This window comes from Anas platyrhynchos, chromosome 6 (assembly GCF_047663525.1).
Source record: "Anas platyrhynchos isolate ZD024472 breed Pekin duck chromosome 6, IASCAAS_PekinDuck_T2T, whole genome shotgun sequence".
Lineage (NCBI taxonomy): Eukaryota > Metazoa > Chordata > Aves > Anseriformes > Anatidae > Anas > Anas platyrhynchos.
In genome coordinates this window covers 3239406-3258336 of record NC_092592.1, presented here as the reverse complement: position 1 = coordinate 3258336, position 18931 = coordinate 3239406, and the positions used below count along the sequence as shown (strand labels likewise).

At 58.2% G+C, this 18931-nt stretch overlaps 2 protein-coding genes and 1 long non-coding RNA gene across 3 annotated transcripts; all 3 read right to left on the bottom strand.

Moving 5' to 3' along the window:
- Positions 1 to 8400: 8400 nt before the first annotated feature.
- Positions 8401 to 10453, bottom strand: LOC113841604 (uncharacterized). The gene is made up of 6 exons (XR_011810318.1): positions 10340 to 10453; positions 10025 to 10084; positions 9435 to 9572; positions 9193 to 9294; positions 8707 to 8769; positions 8401 to 8527 (listed from the first exon to the last, which is right to left on the bottom strand). It is a non-coding gene; the product is annotated as an uncharacterized lncRNA (long non-coding RNA).
- A 1815-nt stretch (positions 10454 to 12268) lies between these two features.
- LOC140002774 (maestro heat-like repeat family member 5) lies at positions 12269 to 16241 on the bottom strand. Its single transcript, XM_072039992.1, has 14 exons — positions 15994 to 16241; positions 15587 to 15736; positions 15320 to 15474; positions 15082 to 15229; positions 14698 to 14876; positions 14478 to 14615; positions 14178 to 14292; positions 13896 to 14033; positions 13535 to 13711; positions 13209 to 13361; positions 12912 to 13012; positions 12695 to 12797; positions 12544 to 12603; positions 12269 to 12405 (listed from the first exon to the last, which is right to left on the bottom strand). The coding sequence occupies exons 1-12, from the start codon at positions 16000 to 16002 to the stop codon at positions 12704 to 12706; spliced, it is 1557 nt and encodes a 518-aa protein (XP_071896093.1). The 5' UTR covers positions 16003 to 16241; the 3' UTR covers positions 12269 to 12405; positions 12544 to 12603; positions 12695 to 12703.
- On the bottom strand, positions 16241 to 18733 carry LOC140002783 (uncharacterized). Its single transcript, XM_072040006.1, has 8 exons — positions 18331 to 18733; positions 17848 to 18108; positions 17627 to 17754; positions 17382 to 17461; positions 17152 to 17272; positions 16990 to 17076; positions 16754 to 16858; positions 16241 to 16602 (listed from the first exon to the last, which is right to left on the bottom strand). Exons 3-8 carry the CDS (start codon positions 17675 to 17677, stop codon positions 16258 to 16260), a joined length of 789 nt encoding a protein of 262 aa, XP_071896107.1. The 5' UTR covers positions 17678 to 17754; positions 17848 to 18108; positions 18331 to 18733; the 3' UTR covers positions 16241 to 16257.
- Positions 18734 to 18931: the final 198 nt, after the last annotated feature.

Here is an 18931-nt window from a genome sequence, read left to right as displayed (position 1 = left end):
AAATGTAGCCCTGGGTTGATTGACAACAATCCCTGTGTAAGATTGAAGCGTAGGAGGGCTTGCCTACAGTTTTAAGAGCCGGTTTGCAGAAAAGGGATTTCCCGTTAAGAAATGGCATATCCTGATTGTTCTTTCTTGCTCTCCCAAGACCTGAAGTGCGTCTTGGAAGCCTGGCAAGATTAGAGGAGCAGATGGAGATCGATCTCGAGACCTCGACCTCAGCTTCTTCCCAGCTAGAAGAGGCACGGACACGCCGGCTGAGTTCCACAGGGAACGCGCCCTTATCTGCGGATGAAGATTTGGAGAAGCTACTTTGGGAAATCTCAGGAGGCAGACTGGAAGCCGAGATTGACTTAGACCTAGGGAAGGACGAGGATGAGCTCCTCCTTGAACTCTCCGAGATGATTGACAGTTGAACTGCGTAGTCCTATGGTATATTTAAAAAAAAAAAAAAATTGAAACTGTTCTTCTTGTTGGATACCCCGAGGTGATCCTTTTTCTAACTGAGGCTTTGCAATGAGACTTAAAGCACAGTCCGAATGGGTAGAAATTGGCAGGATCTGCACTCAGTTGTCCTAAATTTCCCTGCTGGTCAGAGTTAAGGGCTTGTGCATCCGTTCTGTAACTATAGGTGGCTACCTTCGCTATTGAGAGGACAAAGCACTTCTTTCGGCACAGAAAGATCTCCATTGGCACGCCACGGTGGCTGCAAATCGATCTTCTGATGGAGCGATGCTCTGAAGGCTTAAACGTAAAGCTTCTTCCTTCCTCCCCCCTTGGCACAACTCGATGTTGGGCACATTGTGAAGCTTCGGTGTTCTGATTTCTCGGACAGTTGATAGCCAAATCCTGGAGTTACTATGTCAACTCTTGACTTTTACTCGTGTATGCCATTGTTTTGACTGTACCCGTGTCAGATGATGAAGCTGTAGGGGTGTGAGGGAGCAGAATCGTTATTCCAGTGTGTTGTGGACCAAGCTTGCTGCCAGGACTGGGGGTGGGGGTCATCCCACCCAGCCTTACTGTCGCGTTAAAGGGGTGTAGCTGATTAACCGTCACGGGCCCGTTTGGATTCAGAGTACTGAACCAGTCGGGCCCGTGACGGTTAATCAGCTACACCCCTTTAACGCGACAGTAAAATTGGCGTAGTCGGCAGGATTGCTATGGATAAACTACTGCAAAAATATAAATGTGCCCCTTCCCAGGCAGGGAAGGAGTTTTCCCAAAAGTTTTGGAAAGATGAGGAGAAAGTGGTAGAGCGCATTGAGCCGTGTCAGGCTTCACGAAAGATTGGTCAAAGAAAGGGTAAAGGTGCGATTTATGCTGTGTTAGGAGATTGTTTGTCTTGTGCTCATCAAGAAGCTAAGGAAACTCCTGCTCCCAAAGTGATCTCTGATGCGGAACATACAGCTTTGAAATCAGAGATTGAGGTGTTTAAGTCATCATTGGCCTTTGAAAGGGAGACGGGAAAAACATTAGGAATCAGAGTGGATAAACTTTTGGATGAAAATAATAAACTTTCCATTGAGAATGACAAACTTGTGAGTGAAAATGATAAACTTGTGAGTGAAAATGATAAACTTGTGCATGAGAATAATCATCTTAAACAATTGCTGGAGAGGGTTAGTCATCTGTTAAATAAAGTACAGCCTTGTGCTCCGGTCAAGCAGATTCGTGGAGTGCTGCATAATGCAGAACCTGAAAGCTGGGACAGTGATTTCTGGTCTGACAGTGATGATGGTGTTGAAGAGATTTCTGATTCTGAACCCCAATCCATTTCCTTGAGACCTTTGGTTAAGACTGAGACTACTATTGATGATAATGATGAAATCCGCACTACTGTGCAAACAATTCCGTTGCCACCAGCAGAGTTGGTTGAAATACAGGAGAAGTTCTCAAGGCGATCAGGGGAATCAGAAGTTGAGTATGTGTGTCGAGTTTCTCTTAAAGAAGGAGATCGAATGATGTTGAGTGAGGAAGAGGTAGGAGGCTTTTGGAGACCTGGAGTATTTTTAACCACCACACCAGGAGCTGACCTGGCTGTAGCAGTACAGAAAGCAGCCTGCATTCAGGCGATATATGAAAGAGATGAATTTAGGAAATCCCCGATGTTAGCTCCTATTGATCCGATTCGGTTAACCCCTCTCATCCGTGGACTCCCTGATTGTCTTAAGATGTTTGTAGCAAACACCCAAGATCATATACTAGCTGCTTGTAGGGATGATGATAGTGGTTGTAGGCAAAATCCTAACTCCCCTATTCCCACCTGGAGTGAATTGGTACAAGACATAGATAAGTACGGACACCGAATGGGCTGGATTAATTCATCCAGTATTAAATCCCAAGACCACTCTCGGCGAGTCCGCCAAATCCACACTAAAAATCCCAGATATCCCAAATTCAAAGAGAGATTGAAACCTAATAGGGAACGAGGTGAGTTGTGGTGTCGGCAAAAAAACTCTTATCCCCGGGGAGGGCAGTGAGCCACCCTGCTCGGCAGGTATTAACAATTCAATGGCTCTCTAATGAACATATTGACCCTATCATTGCCATTCCTGTTGAACCCCCAAAAATATTGGTAAATTTTCTTATTGACACTGGGACCCAAATATCAGTAATTACACATGAGACAGCACAAACCCTGAGCATAACACCTGGTCAACGCAGGGTTAAAATCACGGGAATCAATGGTGTGGAAAAACAATGCCCCACTGCAAAAATTTCACTCTGGTTGCCAGAGTGAAATTAACAAAAATTAACCAGGATAGAAGTATTAGTTGGTGCTGCATATACTAATATTTTAGGATTTGACATACTGCATGGTCGTATGTGGAAACTCCCTGATGGAACTGCGTGGAGTTTCGCGACACATCAAAGGGATTCAGGCACCATGAGACTGAGTCTGTTACAAACATCCATACCCTCATCCCCTGCTAAAATCATTAATGATCGGCAATATCTGTTGTCAGCAGCAGCACTTATGGGGATTGACGGGGTGGTAAAAGAATTGGAAAAAAGAGACATTATTAAAAGGACCCATTCACCTTACAATTCACCAGTGTGGCCAGTAAAGAAACCAACCAGGCAATGGCATTTTACAGTGGAATACAGACAGTTGAATGCTAACACTATACCTTTGACTGCCGCAGTTCCAAACATGGCAGAGATAGTGAAAGCCCTCTGTGTTTCTAACAGTAGCAATAGTGCTAACTACTCCCAAATATTTCTACGCATGGGAAATCAAAGATTGCTATTTCACCCTCTTTCTAACCCTGCCGGTTGAATACAACCGAGCATATTTTATTTTCTTTTGTGTTCACAGGAACCCTGAGCGAACTGTATATGGACATCTGGAAGATGACGAATCAACAGTTTGGATTAATGATGCTATGCTTTACCCTGACCTTGATGCAATTACAGACCTTAAAGGAAACTTAGCTACTGTGGCTGTGCATGGAGCTGAGGTGTTTCACCGTGGCATTTAACCATGTATTGTCACAGTATAGCACAGTCACTGGAACATCTCAAAACAGAAAGGACCTAAATCTCTCTACTTTAGTTCTACATGGAAACAAAATATTTTCAAAAGATGAATGGAGTTGGAACAATTCTCTAAGAATGGCTGAACTTCAAGCCATGTCTGGACAGACAATACAAATTGGTTGCCAAATAACTAAAATAACTGAACCAAATTTTGATTGCTGATACAATTTTACTTTCACCAAACCTATAATTGTGTACTGTCTTTGGGGTTACAGAGGCACAGAAATATTATTTGAATTCATGGTTAATACAGAAACATCATCGACTACAAAGGATAAGAAGCCTCTGCCTCCGCAGATATTTGAAAATGAACCTACTCAGCCCCCCATTAGTCTGACTCCCTCCATCTTCAAAACAGGTCCTTACATAATTAAAAATGTGGGACAACAACAAATTCTCTTTAACCCTAGTTGGTCCCTAAAAAGGGTAGAGCTAGCGCTGCATATTAATATCTCTGAAATTAACTCGAAATGCACCACCTTTCTGAGAACTGCCTACACCGGCTGGTTAGCATGGTTACATGGACGTTCTCTAAAACAATCTCAGCGCGTGCCACGGGATGCAACTGGGTTATTAGGGACAGGATTAGGTATATTAAATAGCATTGATGCTGAGGTCTTAATGAGTAGAATAACTGCTACTACAGATGACCTAAGGAAATTGGAACAACCAATAAAATCATCCTTATTGGCTTGAGGAAAATGATCATCAATTAATTGTAAATACCCTTGGAAAAGCCCAAGGCAATACCTCCCTTGCCTTGAGCTGTATCCAAGCACAGTTATGGATACAATCTGTAGCAGCAGCTATTATTAGAGAGGGAGAAGGAAAAACTTTGCCCACTGAAATTCGAAAATTGATTTGGGATAATGCTTCAGAATTTGAAAAAGAATTTCAAGCTTGGTGGCAATTAGTCAACTTTACCCATTATGCAGAAAATGATAAAATTGTTGCCTTTATACTTACTATAAGTAATGCCACCGTATACAATGTATATCCAATCATTGCATTAGGACTCAATCATAATGGAACTATACTTTATCCTAAAGAGCATAAAGTATGGGCCCATCAAGAGGGAGGAAAGTGGCAAACAATTGATGTAAATGCATGCATTGTGCGTGAACAAAAAGGTTTCATCTGTGAAAGTAACACGCTAGAATCTCAAGACATTTGTCTTGACACTGAGCAAAATATTTGCCACTTTGAGATACATCCTAATGAAACCCTTGAAACTGTACTTATATGTATTGGGAAAGGTTGCGTTTGTATGAGAACTCATTGTGATTCTATAGTCGTAGATGATACAGTGGTAGATACCAGTAATCTCTCTAATGTCTGTGTTTGCAATTTTACCAAAATTCTAGGATGTGATTTTAAATACTCAGTTCCTGTCACTTCTTATCAACTTATTGCATCTAATTATATTCTGCTTCATGAACTGCTGCCTACTCCTATTGGAATGAACCTCACCTTGGTGAAGAAATTGCTGGTGCATGAGGACCTGAAGCAGCTGATGACACAAGTCCAAGAAAATGGACAAAAGACTCTGATTACTGTCCATCATGATGCACAAGAAATACATCGAGTGATGGAAAGAGTGAAGAGAGATGAGAGACACCGATGGTGGGACACTTTGTTTGGATGGTCGCCAGCTGCCAAGGGAATCTTCAACAAGATGCTTCACCCTGTTATTGTTCTGCTAATACTCACTGTATTGTGTTTTATACTGACAATTAGTTTGTATGTCAAACTCTGGTTTATGATGAAACGTTTAGCATCCCTACACAATGTACATACACTCGATAAACCTCAATCCGAGAATGTATGTGATGTCCCTGACATATTCCAACTGTTGTGAAGCTTGAGTGACTATAGTCACGGGGTGGATTATGTGGTGTAAATGCCTGAAGTAACTAGGAAAATAAAACTAACATTCACGTTTTTAAGGAAAAGGTACAGCTTTGAGGAGGCTTTCAGGGTAGGGCATAACTGCATTATCTGAGCGTTCCCTAGGCTCCCAACCTTAGATGCTATCGCGCTGGGGAAACTTGGTGTGCTAGCTCTAAGGAACACCACAGAGCGTGGAGTGGAGTGGAGACACCACGGCTAGGCTCTGTAATCAGGTGGGACCTCGATTGTTCTTGTGCACAAAGCTGCACTTTTTGCCACCCTAAGCCAAAGACCTGTCATGTTTTGACAAATGCTGTACCCTAGTGTACTTTTTGCTCATTATAATATCATTATATTACCAAAACACACCTCCATCCCAAAAGCTACCCGCCTCCAAGGTGCGACCACCCCTCACTGAGCATGCGCTCTGAATTTCTCGGAGCCTATTACTTTAAACGGAGACGGGAAAACTTTACACCAATCATAACTAAGATATGCTTGACTAGAGCCACTCAAGCTCCACCTAAAAGATAGAAAATAATATAAATTGGCCCAAGAGAGAGGGGATGTTAGGGAAGATACCATCGTCAGGGGAGATACCATCCCGAGGACATACAGCATCCTTAGGACCTCCTGACTCCTGGGATCAGTCGACGGGCTGAGCCTCTCTTCCCCCCCCATTGGGACGCCTTTGGGTGAGATCTGAATATTTGCTTATAAATCTCTATATAGAGTCTTTGATCCTTTCAACGCGTTTATTCCTAGGCAGTGCACCTGTAACACCCATAACATCTGTAACACCTGTAACATCTATACCATCTGTAACACCTATAACACCTATAACATCTATAACATCTGTAACACCTATAACACCTGTCACATCTGTAACACCTATAACGCCTGTGTATTTCATACATACTAACTTGCTTTTGCAGACAGTCACTATCGCCGGCAATCCAAAAGAACCTGATTATCTGTTGCTGTAATAAACCATACTTGATTGCATTGTGATAGCTTTCATTAATGCGACTTGGGTGAGGGTGATTATCCGTGATAATTCAGTGTTCTGAATCTAACCAGACCCCCAGACGGTTAATGCATTGTTGGTGAATGTCTGAACGGACCCCCAGGTGGTTAATACGTTTTTGGTGAATGTCTGAGTGGACCCCCAGGCGGTTATTACGTTTTTGGTGATTGTCCGAACGGACCCCCAGTTTTGGTGAATGTCCGACTGGTTCAGTACTCTGAATCCAAACGGGCCCGTGACGGTTAATCAGCTACACCCCTTTAACGCGACACTTACTTTCAGTTATCAGGGATGATCAAATGGTGAAAAGCAGCAGCTCTGCCATGCGGCTCCGCTACCCCCACTCCCTTCTCTTGTGCTGTACCAAAGTTCCCCCAGGCTTTGGTTGGTGCTTTTTGCTGGTGTGAGGACTCCGGGGCGAGAAGTCGGGACTCTGCCGCAGTCTGAAAGGGTAACCCCTCCTTTTTAGTGGCTTTTTCTTGCTTACACATTAATCTTACAGACCAGGCTGCCACTTACAAGGAACAAACCCCTATTTTTAGGGTCACAATTTTATTATAACCTTATTATTGCCACATCAGGGCCCAGGGACCATCTCTGGAACCGGGAGCAGGGCCTCTGTGGCAGGTCCTGTCCCAACGGACACAACGGACCTGGTTCCCTGCAATGCGGACTTCTTAGATGGCGAGGCCTTATTGGAGAGGAACAGCCCTCCTTTCAAATTCCCAAATCCTCATGCTAGGAGATGAGGCCTGAATGTTAGAGTCCAAAGCCTCCTCTTTGGGTCCAAACACCCATCTGGAGGGATCAAAGCATCACTTTAGGATCCAGACAGAGGAAGCGGGCTGCGCTGTGCATGATTTTTAGGCCCCAGCATCACATATTAGGGCAGAAAGCCTCTTCCTTGGACTCTAAAGCCTTGTTTGAAAGGATAATTCCTCCTTTTTAGTGGCTAATGATTTCTTGTATCCCCCTAACTCCCTCTCTCAGCCATCCAACCCGCAGGGCTCAGGACTTGTTGATGCTCTAAGGAAAAGCCTGAGGAGACAGAGAGCTGTGTGTCCAGCCCACAGGGCGCCGGACAACAGGCTGGCCAGGACAAGGAGACAAAGAACAGGCAGGCAAACAGCGCGAAAGAAGCAGGAAAGCTGGAGGAAGAGGTTCTGCCTCTGTTCTGCTGCTGGCTGGAAAGCGGATCTGAGAAGGGACAGCCTCGTTCGCAGCTGCTCGGAAGAGAGCCCCAGCTCGTGTCTGGAATGCTCTGGTGTCCCCAAGGCTGCCAGCACTGGGAACAGCCTGTTTATGGCGGTGCCTCCCCTTTCCTGGTCTCGCAGAGAAAGGGAAGCCCATGCAGGACCCCGTTGGGAAGGCCTGCAATGCCATGGGAGGGCCTGCGTGCTGGAGCAGGGCAAGAGAGCGGGGACAAGCGGCAGAAGAGGCTGGAGAGGGGGGAAAGGTGTCCGCAGGTTGCTTGTAGCTTCTCCCTCCCCTGGCCACTTAGCGCGAGGCGAAGCACAGCCTGGACACTGGCGATTCGGGTGCAGAGCTTTACTCAGAAAAGCTGCCGGACGGCTGCCAGTCCTCACCCCCCCGCTGCCCCGCACGCCGGGGGGGCCGCCCCCAGCCCTGGCAGGAGGGCCGGGACGGTGGTGGGGGCCGGGGGGGTGGTATCCACGGGGGCTGGAGGGCGCTGGGCCGGTCGCGCTGCAGCCGGCTGGGGTGCGCTCGTCCAGGCCCGGGTGGCGGCCGCTGGCGCTGGGCCCGTCTCGGTGCCCGGGCTTCTGAGGCTGCGGAGAGGCGCCTGCGGAGAGAGGAGGCTGGGCAGCACCCGGCGGCCGCGCCGCAGCACCTCACCGGCGGTGCTGCAAGGCCAGCGGCAGCCGGCCGACGGGGAGCTGGGGCGAGAGACGGCCGCTCACTGCTGTCTTCTCCTGCGCAGCCGGATGACCCCGCAGCACAGAAGCGTGCTGAAGAGCAGGGAGCCCACGATTGCCGCCGCGCTCACGAGGCAGTGCTTGCGCACGGCGGCACCGGCCGAGGCACTCGCGCTCCTCTCGCCAGCCGCACCTGGAGGAACAGCTCTGGGCCTTAGCGCGTCCTCGCGCTGCTGGGCAGCCTGCGGGAGCTCTGGCAGTGCCGAGACGGTCGCTCTCCCGCTGCCAGCCTCTCCGGGAAGAAGCTGCCTTGCTTGCAGCAGAAGGCGCCGCTGCCATGCTCGCGGCTCCCGCTTACGGGCTGCTCAGTACCTGGATTCTCTTGAAAAAACTGGAACACCCCGGTGTGGCGGGCTTCTCCGGGCTCCGAGAGCACTGCCAAGAAGGAGAGAAAGGGAAAGCCTCAGCACGGCTTAGGCACAGAGGATGCCGAAGGACGGGCGGACAGACGGGCGGATGGAGAGGCTCCCTCTGCAAGTCCGTGCAGCCCCCTGGGCCGCAGGTCACAGGAGGGGTCCCACTCGCTGCTGCGGTGCTGCTTTGGGCCCCTGGGGACTTGGGCAAGCTGCGGGGCTCAGGTGCTGCGGGAGGTACGCTCCGGTACGGGTCACGGGCTGCAACTGGCTGCGGTGGGAGGCAGGCGATCCCCACCCACAGGCACAGAGGCCCGCCAGCATCTCTGGCACACTGCTGGCGCTGAGCTCCGCGCGCCAGAGCCCACAGCCCTCCTGCAGAGCGCTTCCAGGCTCCTTTGGCAGCACCTGCTCTGTGCTAAGCGTGCCACCGGACGGCAATTACCTGGCGGGACGGTCGCTGGCGCTGCCTCTGGCGCTCCCTCCGAGCCTGGCAGCGTGTTTCCCCTGGGAAGCGCCTCCTTCTGCACAGCCTCTCCGTCCGCCCCTTCGGCAAGAAAGCGGCACAGTTGCACTGGGAGCAACCACTCCTCAGCAGGAGGATGCTTCTAGCTGCAGCAGGCGATGCTTCTCAGCATGCACACGGCTGTAGCCAGCCCCTCAGGCTTCCCCGTGCAGCACACCCACCCTGTGCTCCCTCCAGTTCCTGCAGGATTTCCTGCAGGATTGCCGAGGTCCTCTGGGAGCTTTGGCCTCTTCTCGCTTGATGCCTTGCTCTTCGAGGACCCAGCGCGGAAGCTGGAGAGCCGTCGCCTACAGCCACACCTGCAAGCAAACACAGAACAGAGCAGCTCCCACCAAACAGGGCGGGATGCTTCTTCCCATCGCGCAGCTCCCACAGGGGATTGCTGCATGGCCCTGGGCTCTCCCTCCTGCCCAGGAGCCTCTTGCAAACAGGCAGCAGGGGCCTGCAGTGCCAGCGTGCCGGGACAAAACGAACGAAGCGTGCGTGCAGCTGCCCAGAGAAGGGCCTCCCCAGAGCTCAGCCCAGGCTCGAAACTCAAGCCCACCGTGCCCGCTGGCTCTGCAGCACGCTTGGGGGCGGAGCGGCTGGCAAAGACAGCTTGGCAAGGCAAAGCGCCCCAGGCGTGTCACCGAGCCTGAGCCCTTCCCTCTCTGCTCTCCTGCGCGGCTGAGGCCAAGGAAGGCTGAAGGTCCATTGCACGCGGGCAGCAAACAACAAGGGCAATGCTCGCTCCTCCCTCCCGCTGACTTACCTGGGGGATCGCCCTGGGGCACGAGGACAGGACCATGCTCGGACGTCCCGGACAAATCACCTACAGGCACAGAGCAAAACCGTTGCCAGTGCGTGCTGGGAGCTCCTTCTGCCCCAGCGCCCTGCGGTGGCTGACAGAGGGGCCGGGGCACGGCGCAGGGCCCAGGAGCAGGGCGAGCTGGCGGAAAAACACTCGTCCCCGCTTCTTGTGGAGAAGAGCCCACTGGCCAGGGAGAGGCTGCAGCACTGCTCAGCTGGCGCAGAAAGCCACCAACAAACCCCAAGGAAAGCAAGAGCCACACCGTAGCCCACGTACCTGTGGGGTGCCACCCAGTCTCAGGAGCAGGATTCCACGGCGCAGCTGGAACAGCACGGCCTGCGGGCACAGATGGGGGCCAGGACAGGTGAGGAGGGCTTCCACTGCGTGCTGCAACCAAGTCTGCCCTCGGGAAGCCCCCCCAGGGAGCGGACGACCCCTCGGAAGGGGGTGGTCTGCCTGCGCAGGACCTCCAGTCGCCCGCGGACCAGTGCTGCTGCTTTGGAGGCAGGGGACGGTGACAACTTACCGCTGGGCTGCCCCTGGAGCTCCACTCCAGGACCCAGCTGAGGAGCTGGGGAAGCGCTGCCGAGCGCATCGTCACCTGGAAGCAAGCAGAGAGCAGACACGTTCCCCTTGCCCGCTGTGCCCCCGAGCACCCTGCAGTGACGGAGGGGCCGGGGCACGGGGCGAGATGCCCGAGGCTGCGGCGGGGCTCAGGGACCTCCCGACGGAGGGGAAGGCTGGAGCCGGGGCAGCGCGGCGCATGGCTCGGCTCACAGGGGCCCCGGGGGGCTCAGCCCAGGCTTCGGCCCCCAGCCCCTCCGGCGACTCGCCCGCATCCGGCCCTGCCGCTGCCTCCGGCGCTGGCGCCCACCTGCTCCCAGCGCTCGCCTTGGCATAGCCCAGGCATCCCGGGCACACAGCACGAGGAGGAGGAGGAGGAGGCGGGTGGGGGCCGCAGCCCCCCACATCCGCCCCATGCTGCCACCGCCGCGTGAGTGCCGCCGTTGGGGCCGGCGCAGAGAGGTGCCCGTGGCCTGGCACAGCGTCACAGCGCGGCGCTGTGACCTCATGGCCGCACCCTGCTGGCACAGGGGCTGCATGCATGGGTTGGGGCTGCGTGGCATCAGCCACAGCCGCAGCTCCACTGGGCCACCCGCCCTCAGTGTGGAAAGTGGCCTCCTCCTCCTCCTCGTTGCCATCAGAGCTGGCCAGCAGCATCCTCAGCATCCTAGAGGCCTTGGGTCTGTACGATTCAAAATAAATACATAAATAAATAAATAGAAAACAAATAAAAACAGAAAAGGAAAAACAGAAAGAGAAAAATGGTGTTGGATCCTAAAAGGCTTCTTTGGTCCCTCAAAGCCTCTGGGCTGCATGGTCTGAAACCCAAAAGGACGCTCAGTGCTGGCCAGAGTCAGAGGGGGCAGATCCTTCCTCCGGGAAAATGGTGAAGTGGAGAAAGGCAGCACTCCAGCACGCCCCTGCTGTCCCAACAGGGTGCTGGTTTTCCTCAGGTGGGCAGCCGAGTTCCAGCACGGCCGCTCTCTCCCTGCCCCTCCTCCAAGAGGCAGGAGGAGAAAATACGACAGACACATGGAGCTTGTGGTTTGAGATACAAAAAGTTTAATTAAAGGGAAAAGGGAGAGGGAGGAAAAAAATGAAGGGACGGCAGGGCAGGGCAGGGCAGGGCAGGGCAGGGCAGGGAAGGGAAGGGAAGGGAAGGGAAGGGAAGGGAAATGGGGGAGACCGCGCGAAAGGCCAGAGAGAGGGCAAAAGAGCGAGGCCCCCAGGCGTGGGGCGTGTGCGCAGAGCTGCGCTCCAGGGAGGGCTGCACAGTGCCCCCGGGGCTGGGGAGGCACAGCCTGCGTGTAGCTGAGGATGCTGCTGGCCAGCTCTGATGGCAACAAGGAGGAGGAGGAGGCCACTTTCTGCTCTGAGGGCGGGTGGCCCAGTGGAGCTGCGGCTCTGCCATCCCTGGCAGTGTCCCAGGCCGAAGCGGGGGTCTTGGAGCAGGCTCGCTGCTGGAGAGGCGCCGGCTGAAGCCCTGTTGTTCATGGGCTTCGGGAGCTGCTTCGGGCGTGCCCCCGGCACGCAGAAGGCCGGAGAAGTGGAGGCAACGTGCCCGGGGAGCGGGGCTGCGCCGCAGGCAGGAGGAGATGCCGGGAGCTCTCCAGCACGCTCAGCTGCCTGCCGGGGAAGAGCGTCGCCTCCTCCACGCCTTCTGCAGCCTGGAGCACAGCTGCCGAAAGCTGAAGCGCGAGCGTGGCCTTGGTGCTTGCAGGTCTGAATCGCCAGCGATGAGACCGACTCGCAGGGGTCGTTTGCCAAGCCTCGCAGGACTGAGAGAACAGAGGAGAGGCGAGGTGACGGCCCTGTGCCCGCAGAGCGCCCGGCCCCCCGCAGACGTTGCCCCCAGCTCTCCGCACAGCCAGGAGGGAGCAGGGGACAGGCTCCTGCCATCCCCCTCCCTGGCTCACCTTGGCAGATGTCCTGGCTCTTGCTCTGGTGCTGATCCAGCAGGTGCCTCCCCACGAGCCCTGGGGACACACGGCCTGTCAGCGCCCCCGGCTGCTCCCCGGGGCGCAGCACGAAGGCACAGGGACGGGGGACCCCAGGCTCGCGGCTCACCAGTGAACCTCACAGCCTCCCGCTGCAGGGGCTCCTGCAGGCTCTGCAGGTAGGGCAGGCTCTGGGCCAGGTACTCCTCTGCTGCGCTGCTCCTCCTGGCCAGCTGCAGAGGGAAGGGCACGGGCTCAGCGCAGGGCGGCCCCGGCCCCGGCCCCGGCCCCGGCCCCGGCCCCGGCCCCGGCCCCGGCCCCGGCCCCAGGTGCAGAACTGTGCGTACCAGGCACTCGCTGATCTTCCAGCTCTGAGCGTCTCGGCCAGGTGCGCCAGCTGCCTCCAGCGCAGGAAGCGCGCGACACCAAGGAGGGCTTCCCGGGAGGCCTGCAGAACAGCTGAGATGGCAGCAGAGCCTGGGCAGAAGACCCTGCTCCCCCCCCCGCAGCCCCTCCGCAGGGAGGGGGCCTCAGTGGAGACTAACGCTGCCAGCAGCTGCAGCACCCCTGGTGCTCGGGGGCCCCCAAGGCAGGGCAGGGCAGGGCAGTCAGCATCACCCTCCCCCGAGGAGCAAAATGCCCACCTCGGCCACGCTCTCGTCCTGGTCGTGCAGGTGGAAGGACAGCGGGAGCAGGCTCCTGTGTGCCACCTGCTGCAGCTTCTCTTGGCTGCCCTCCACAAAGCCCAGCGTGTCGAGGAAGAGGCAAATAGAGAGAAGCCGCACCGTACTTGAGTCCTGGGGAGGGCGAGAGGGGGACATGGGTCCCACTGGGGGCAAAGTCCCCGAGCCCCCAAAAGCGCTGCAAAACGAGCCTGCCCAAGGGCTCGCAGCGCCCAGGGCTGGGAAGCGGGCAGGGAGAGCCCCCAGCGGGCTGTCCCAGGGACGCAGCCATGGGGACGCAGCCTTACGTCGCCAAAGAGGGCTGGGAGCTTGCTGGCCAGCTCCAGAGCCGCGAGGCTGAGCGTCCTCCCCTCCAGGAGCCGCAGCATGGTGCTGAGCATGGGCAGAGCGACAGCGCGGGTGTCGCTGTCTGCAGCCTGCAGCTGCTCCGTGATGCTCAGCAGCAGGACGAGCGTTTGCCTCGCCTGTGTGAACAAAACACCTTCCTTTGGGGAAAGCAATGACTGCCCCCTGGGCGAAAACACTCTCCCAGCCCGCCCAACGCCCCTTCCCCTCCCCGCTGCCTGGCAAGGTGCCGAGCCACAAGAGCCCGGGGCCAGCCCAGCCCAAGCCGCGGCACTCGTGGCGTTGCCGGCTGCCCCCGCTCACCGTGGCCGGCCTCTCGGTGAGCCCCAGGATCGCCCTGAGCACCAGGCTCTGCATGCCCAGGCACGGGCTCCGCAGGTAGCTGGCAAAGAGGCTCACGACGCAGTCCAGCTCGTCGCCGAGCTCTGTGCACTCCAGCAGCTGAAAAGGACGTGGGGCGCAGTGCCGGCTCAGCAGCAAGAATGCCAGGGCAGGAATGCCAGGGCACGGCCAAGCCTGGCCCCGAGGCAGCAGGGCTTGTGCAGAGCCCCACGTGGGCTCGCTGCTCCTGCTGCCCCTGCTCACCTTGCTGAGGATGACCATGGCCACCGTCTGCCAGGAGGAGGCCTCCGTGCGGAGCAGCTCAACCAGCTGGTGGATGATGGTGGTGCGCAGGCTCCTGGGCAACTCCTTCATTTCCCTGGCAGGGAGAACGGCAAGCAGGCGCCGTCAGCCCCGAGCCGGGCGGGCCCAGCTCTCCTGGCTTTGCAGCGCTCTCTTTTGCCACCAGCCCAGCGGCCACGGGCACCCATGCTGTGGCAGCACTTCCTCCGAGAAGCCCCTGTCACCTCCAGGGCTGGGATGGTGCCGACGAGGGGCTCTCACCTGGCCACCACCTGCACGCCCCAGAGGTGGCTCTCGGCGCTGAGAAGCGCGGCCCAGACGCCCTGCGCCTCGATGGCCAGCACCTGGCTCCCCAGGCCCACGCTGCGGAGCAGTGCTTTCAGGGCCTGCACCGTGGACCTGCAGGCAGAGAAGGGCCCGGGTCACGCCGGGAACCCCAGCCCTGGGCTCCTCTGAGCAGCAGGGGCCGGGGATGTGGCACCTGACGGGAGTGAGCAGGTCCTGCTGGTGCTTCTCCCAGAAGACCTGCACCTCCTGCAGCTTCAGCTCCGTGGTGAAGGACACTTGGAAGAGGAGGGCCAGGAAGAGCTGGGGGAAAATGGCCTTCGCCTCCCCCCGGCTGGTAGGCAGCAGGAGGATCTCGTGGAGGGGCCTTGCTGCCTGCAGGAAGCAGCCGGAGGCGGAGGCGTGGGCAGGGAGGGACAGAGGAGGACGCAGCCCCCCAGGCTGGTGCCCCAGGGTGCGGAGAAGGCTGGCAGGGGCCAGGGGAGGGGAGCGGGGCCCCTGCCCCTGCCCCTGCCCCTGCCCCTGCCCCTGCCCCTGCCCCTGCCCGATGGAGACGCAGACGGGCAAGCGAGGAACTCACGGCCAGGGCCTGGATGCGCAGGTGGTGCTTGGTGGAGGTGGATGTCTTGCAGCCAGACTGGTTCATGAGGATGCGGAGCAGCTCGTGCAGCACCCTCTCTGTGGCTGGGGGCTCAGACACCATCGCCCTCCACATGGTGACGGCGACGCTGCGGGACCCCCGGGCTGTCAGCAGGGCCGCCCCCGGCCCGGCTGACGGCTTTGGGGGTGTGCGAGAGGAGCCCTGCTGGGCCCCGTACCTGGTGCAGGTCAGTGAGCACTGCAGCAGGCTGGCAACCGTCTCCCTGGGGCGCTTGCTGGCCAGCAGCAGCAGGGCCCTGTCCAGGCTCTGAAGGGCCAGCGCGGCTCTGACGGACGGCAGGCTTCTGTAGATGGCCCACACGATGTGGAGCACCTGCCGGTGGGACACGGCTGAGACTGGGCCGGCACCAGGGCAGGAACAGAGCCCCGAGGAGCTCTGGAGGCTGGAGCCGTGGCCGTGGCCGGGGGTGCTGGCGGGCACCCACCTGTCCCGAATGGAAGTCGGTCTCTGCCGCCAGCACGTCCACCATGTGGGCAGCCAGCTCGGTGCTGTGGGGACTCGGGGCTCTCATGCTCTGGACGGCGGCGAGGAAGACGCCCAGGCGTTCCGAGGGCTGCAGGTACTTCATGAAGATCTGTGGGAGGAAGGGCAGCACGTCAGCCACCGCGAGGGCTGCGACGGCCCCGCTCAGCCCTGCTGCTCCCAGCGCCCCAGGAGAGCTGGGAGCAGGGGCTGGGCGCCGGCTGGGGTGCGGCCGCGTGCGGGCCCGGTGGGGACCGGGCTTTGTCGGGGACAGCGCCGGTCCTCTTGCTGCTGTCGCAGGGCCGGGCTCTCCTCCGGGGCTCAGGGCTCAGGGCTCAGGGCTCAGGGCTCGGGGCTGGCGCTTCTCACCATGAACATCCTGTTGCTGTTGCTGTCTTCGGAGAGCCGCAAGGACAGCCGAGCTCGCCAGCTCTGCCAGCCCTGCGGCTGCTCGGCATCCTGGTCGCACAGCCTTGTGCCTGGAGAAAAGCGGACACAGTGTCTGTCGGCGGGGGGGCCTGGGGAGCTGGCAGTGGCAGCCGGGGGCTCGGGCACAAGCCTCCCTGGCAGGAAGGGGGCATGCCAGAGCAGAGCCGGGGGCAGCGCGGCCAGGGAGGGCCCGGGCTCTCGCGCTCAGGGCAGGGGGAACAGCTCGTCAGCCCGCGGCAAGGCAGCCGGGCTCGCTCGTTCGCTCGCTCGGGTCTCTCCTGCTGAGGAGAGGGGCCCAGGCGGCCTGGTGCTGGCCTGGCTGTGCCTGTGTCTGGAGGGACCCGGCCCGACGCAGCTCCGCTCACTTCTTTGCTGTGTGATGAAGAGGCAGAGGTGGCGCACAGCCTTGGCTGCCTCGTGGCTTTTTCCCTCGCTCTCGCAGGTGCAGCACAGGAGGAGGTACCCCACCAGCCTCCCAAGCAAGGCGAAGCGGTGCTTCTCGGGGTGATGATGCCTCAGCACTGTGGCTCCTGCAAAGCAGGAGCTGACCTGGGGAGAGAGGCAGCGCAGGACCATGGCTGAGCGGGGCGGCAGGGCCCCAGCCCCAGCCCCGGCTCTGCGCAAGCCTGGAGATGGGGAGAGCCGCAGCCGGGGAGCGAGGCTGGGGGCGCCGGGGCTGCCTGCAGCAGGGGCTCCCTACCTGGGGCAAGGAGCAGGTGTTGAGGAAGGCGGCCAGCCCGGCGATCCGCACCATGGCCCTCTCCTCCATGGCCTCCGGCTGCTGCTGGGTGAAGGGCAGCAGGAGCTGGGGGGAGAAAAGCTGCTGGTGTGCCCGCAGCACAGGGCACTGCTCCTTCCCGTCGTCCCCCCGCTGCGCTGGCCAGGCGGGTGGCCGTGTCCCCGTCCTGCTGAAGCCCAGCCTTTGCCCAGCCCCACCTTCAAGATGTTCTGCAGCTCCAGGAGGCCACAGGCGCCGGCGCTGCTCACCAGCGCCTGCAGCAGGCTGTCCAGGGCTTCCACAGTCTGCAAAGAGGAGGACAGGGCTCGGGGCGCCCAAACATGGAGCAGTGGCATCCCCAGAGCCCAGCCCATGCATACCCTGACGTAGAGAGACGTGTCCATGTCTGTCCCGTCCTCGTGGCCAGGGAGGTGGAAGACCCCGCGGAAGCAGGCACGCAGGATGCCGTTGGTCATGCCCTGCGGCAGCAGCCGCGCTGTGCTGCAAGGGGAGGGGGGCAGAGGTGTGGAACGCCCCCTGTGCGGCACCCTGTGCCCCACTCAGGGCCCCTGGCCGGCAGTGGCGGCCAAGCCCGTGCTGGCCCAGGTACCTCATGGCGGCGATGGCGAGCATGGCTTTCTGCCGCACCTCCGTGTCCAGGCGATCGCTGGGCTCCTCCTGCAGCAGCGCCTGCAGGGCACAGCGCGATGGATGGCACAGGGCAGCATCTCCTGGCCAGCGAGCGGCTCCAGGGGCTGGCCTACAGCCTACAGGATGGCTGCCCCGTCCCAGACGGCTCCCGGTGCCCAGCACCCGGCCAGAGGGTGCTCCCCGCGGGGCAGGGTGTCCCCTCACCTCGATGCTCTGCGCCACCTCCAGCTGGCAGAAATACACCGCGTCCCACATGCGGGGGTCCGCGACGGCGGCTTGGCAGGCGTCGCAGATGGAGGCCAGAAACCTCAGCTTCTGCGCCTCTCGCTGAGCTGCGGAGGGGAGAGACGAGCGAGCGGGTCAGGGGAGCCCAGCAGGGGCTGCCCGCAGGAGGCCAGCAGCCGTGGCACAAAAGCAAGTGGTACCTTGGGTCTGCGGCTGCAGCAAGCGCGGAGGAAGCTCAGGGCGTCCTCTTCCTCCTGATGCGCCACGGCCGAGGCAGAAGGGCCCACGCCTGAGCCAGAGGGCGCCTGCAGTGGCTGCACCTCAGTCTCCTCATAGGGCTGCGGCTGGGGCCTGGAGGCCGGGGAGGCCCCAGCCTCCTCCAGCCAGGCCGCTCGCGGGGAGCAGGGGGGTCTCCCTGACATCCTGCCGGGAGCGCTCAGGAGGGAATGTGGCTCCTGCTCCTGTGGCGGGGGAGGGATGCCACAAAGTGCCACCGCTGCCACCGGCCCCAGGCCCCCGCGGATGGCCCCAGAGCCCCGCGGGGGTCCTGTCCCCAGGGGCCTGCAGACGCCAGCCCCTGTCCTGGAGGGAGGTCCCCCTGCCCGGGGCTGCCCCCAGCCCCACTGCCGAACCAGGCCCCTTGGGGCCGGCCCCGCTGCGCAGCCCTGGCAGCGCTGCCCCACCTGCTCCTCAGCCCTGGCTCCTGCGCTGGGTTTCTGGGGCAAGGTGCCCGCGCTTTGTGCCTTTGCTTCGCACCTGGAGCACCTGGGAGCACTCCAAGCCGTCGCTGCTGCACGGAACCAGGTCCGTTGTGTCTGTTGGGACGGGACCCACCCCAGAGGCCCTGCTGCCGGTTCCGGAGACGCTGCCTGGGCCCTGCAGTGGGCAGACTAAATTAGAATAACATCGTGGACCCTAAACACGGGGAACTGTTCCTTGGAAGTGGCCGCCTGGTCCACGACATTGACGTGGAAGCAAGAAAAAGCCACTAAAAAGGAGGGCTTATCCTTGCAAACAAGGCTTTGGAGCCCCAGGAAGAGGCTTTCTGCCTCGATATGTCACGCTGAGGTCTAAAAAGAATGCTTTGGGCCCTGAAAATGAGAGCCTGTGTCCAAAAACAGAGGGAGTAGGTGATAAAAAGGCGGCTTTGGATCCCAACTATAGGCTCTCTTAGTGATGAAAACGTCCTGAAAGCTGGGTGCTTAAGAACAAGGCTGTGGTCTACACAGAGGAGCCTTGGTGCCATGCCTGTATGCTTCTCAGCTGCAAAGAAAGGGTGAGAAA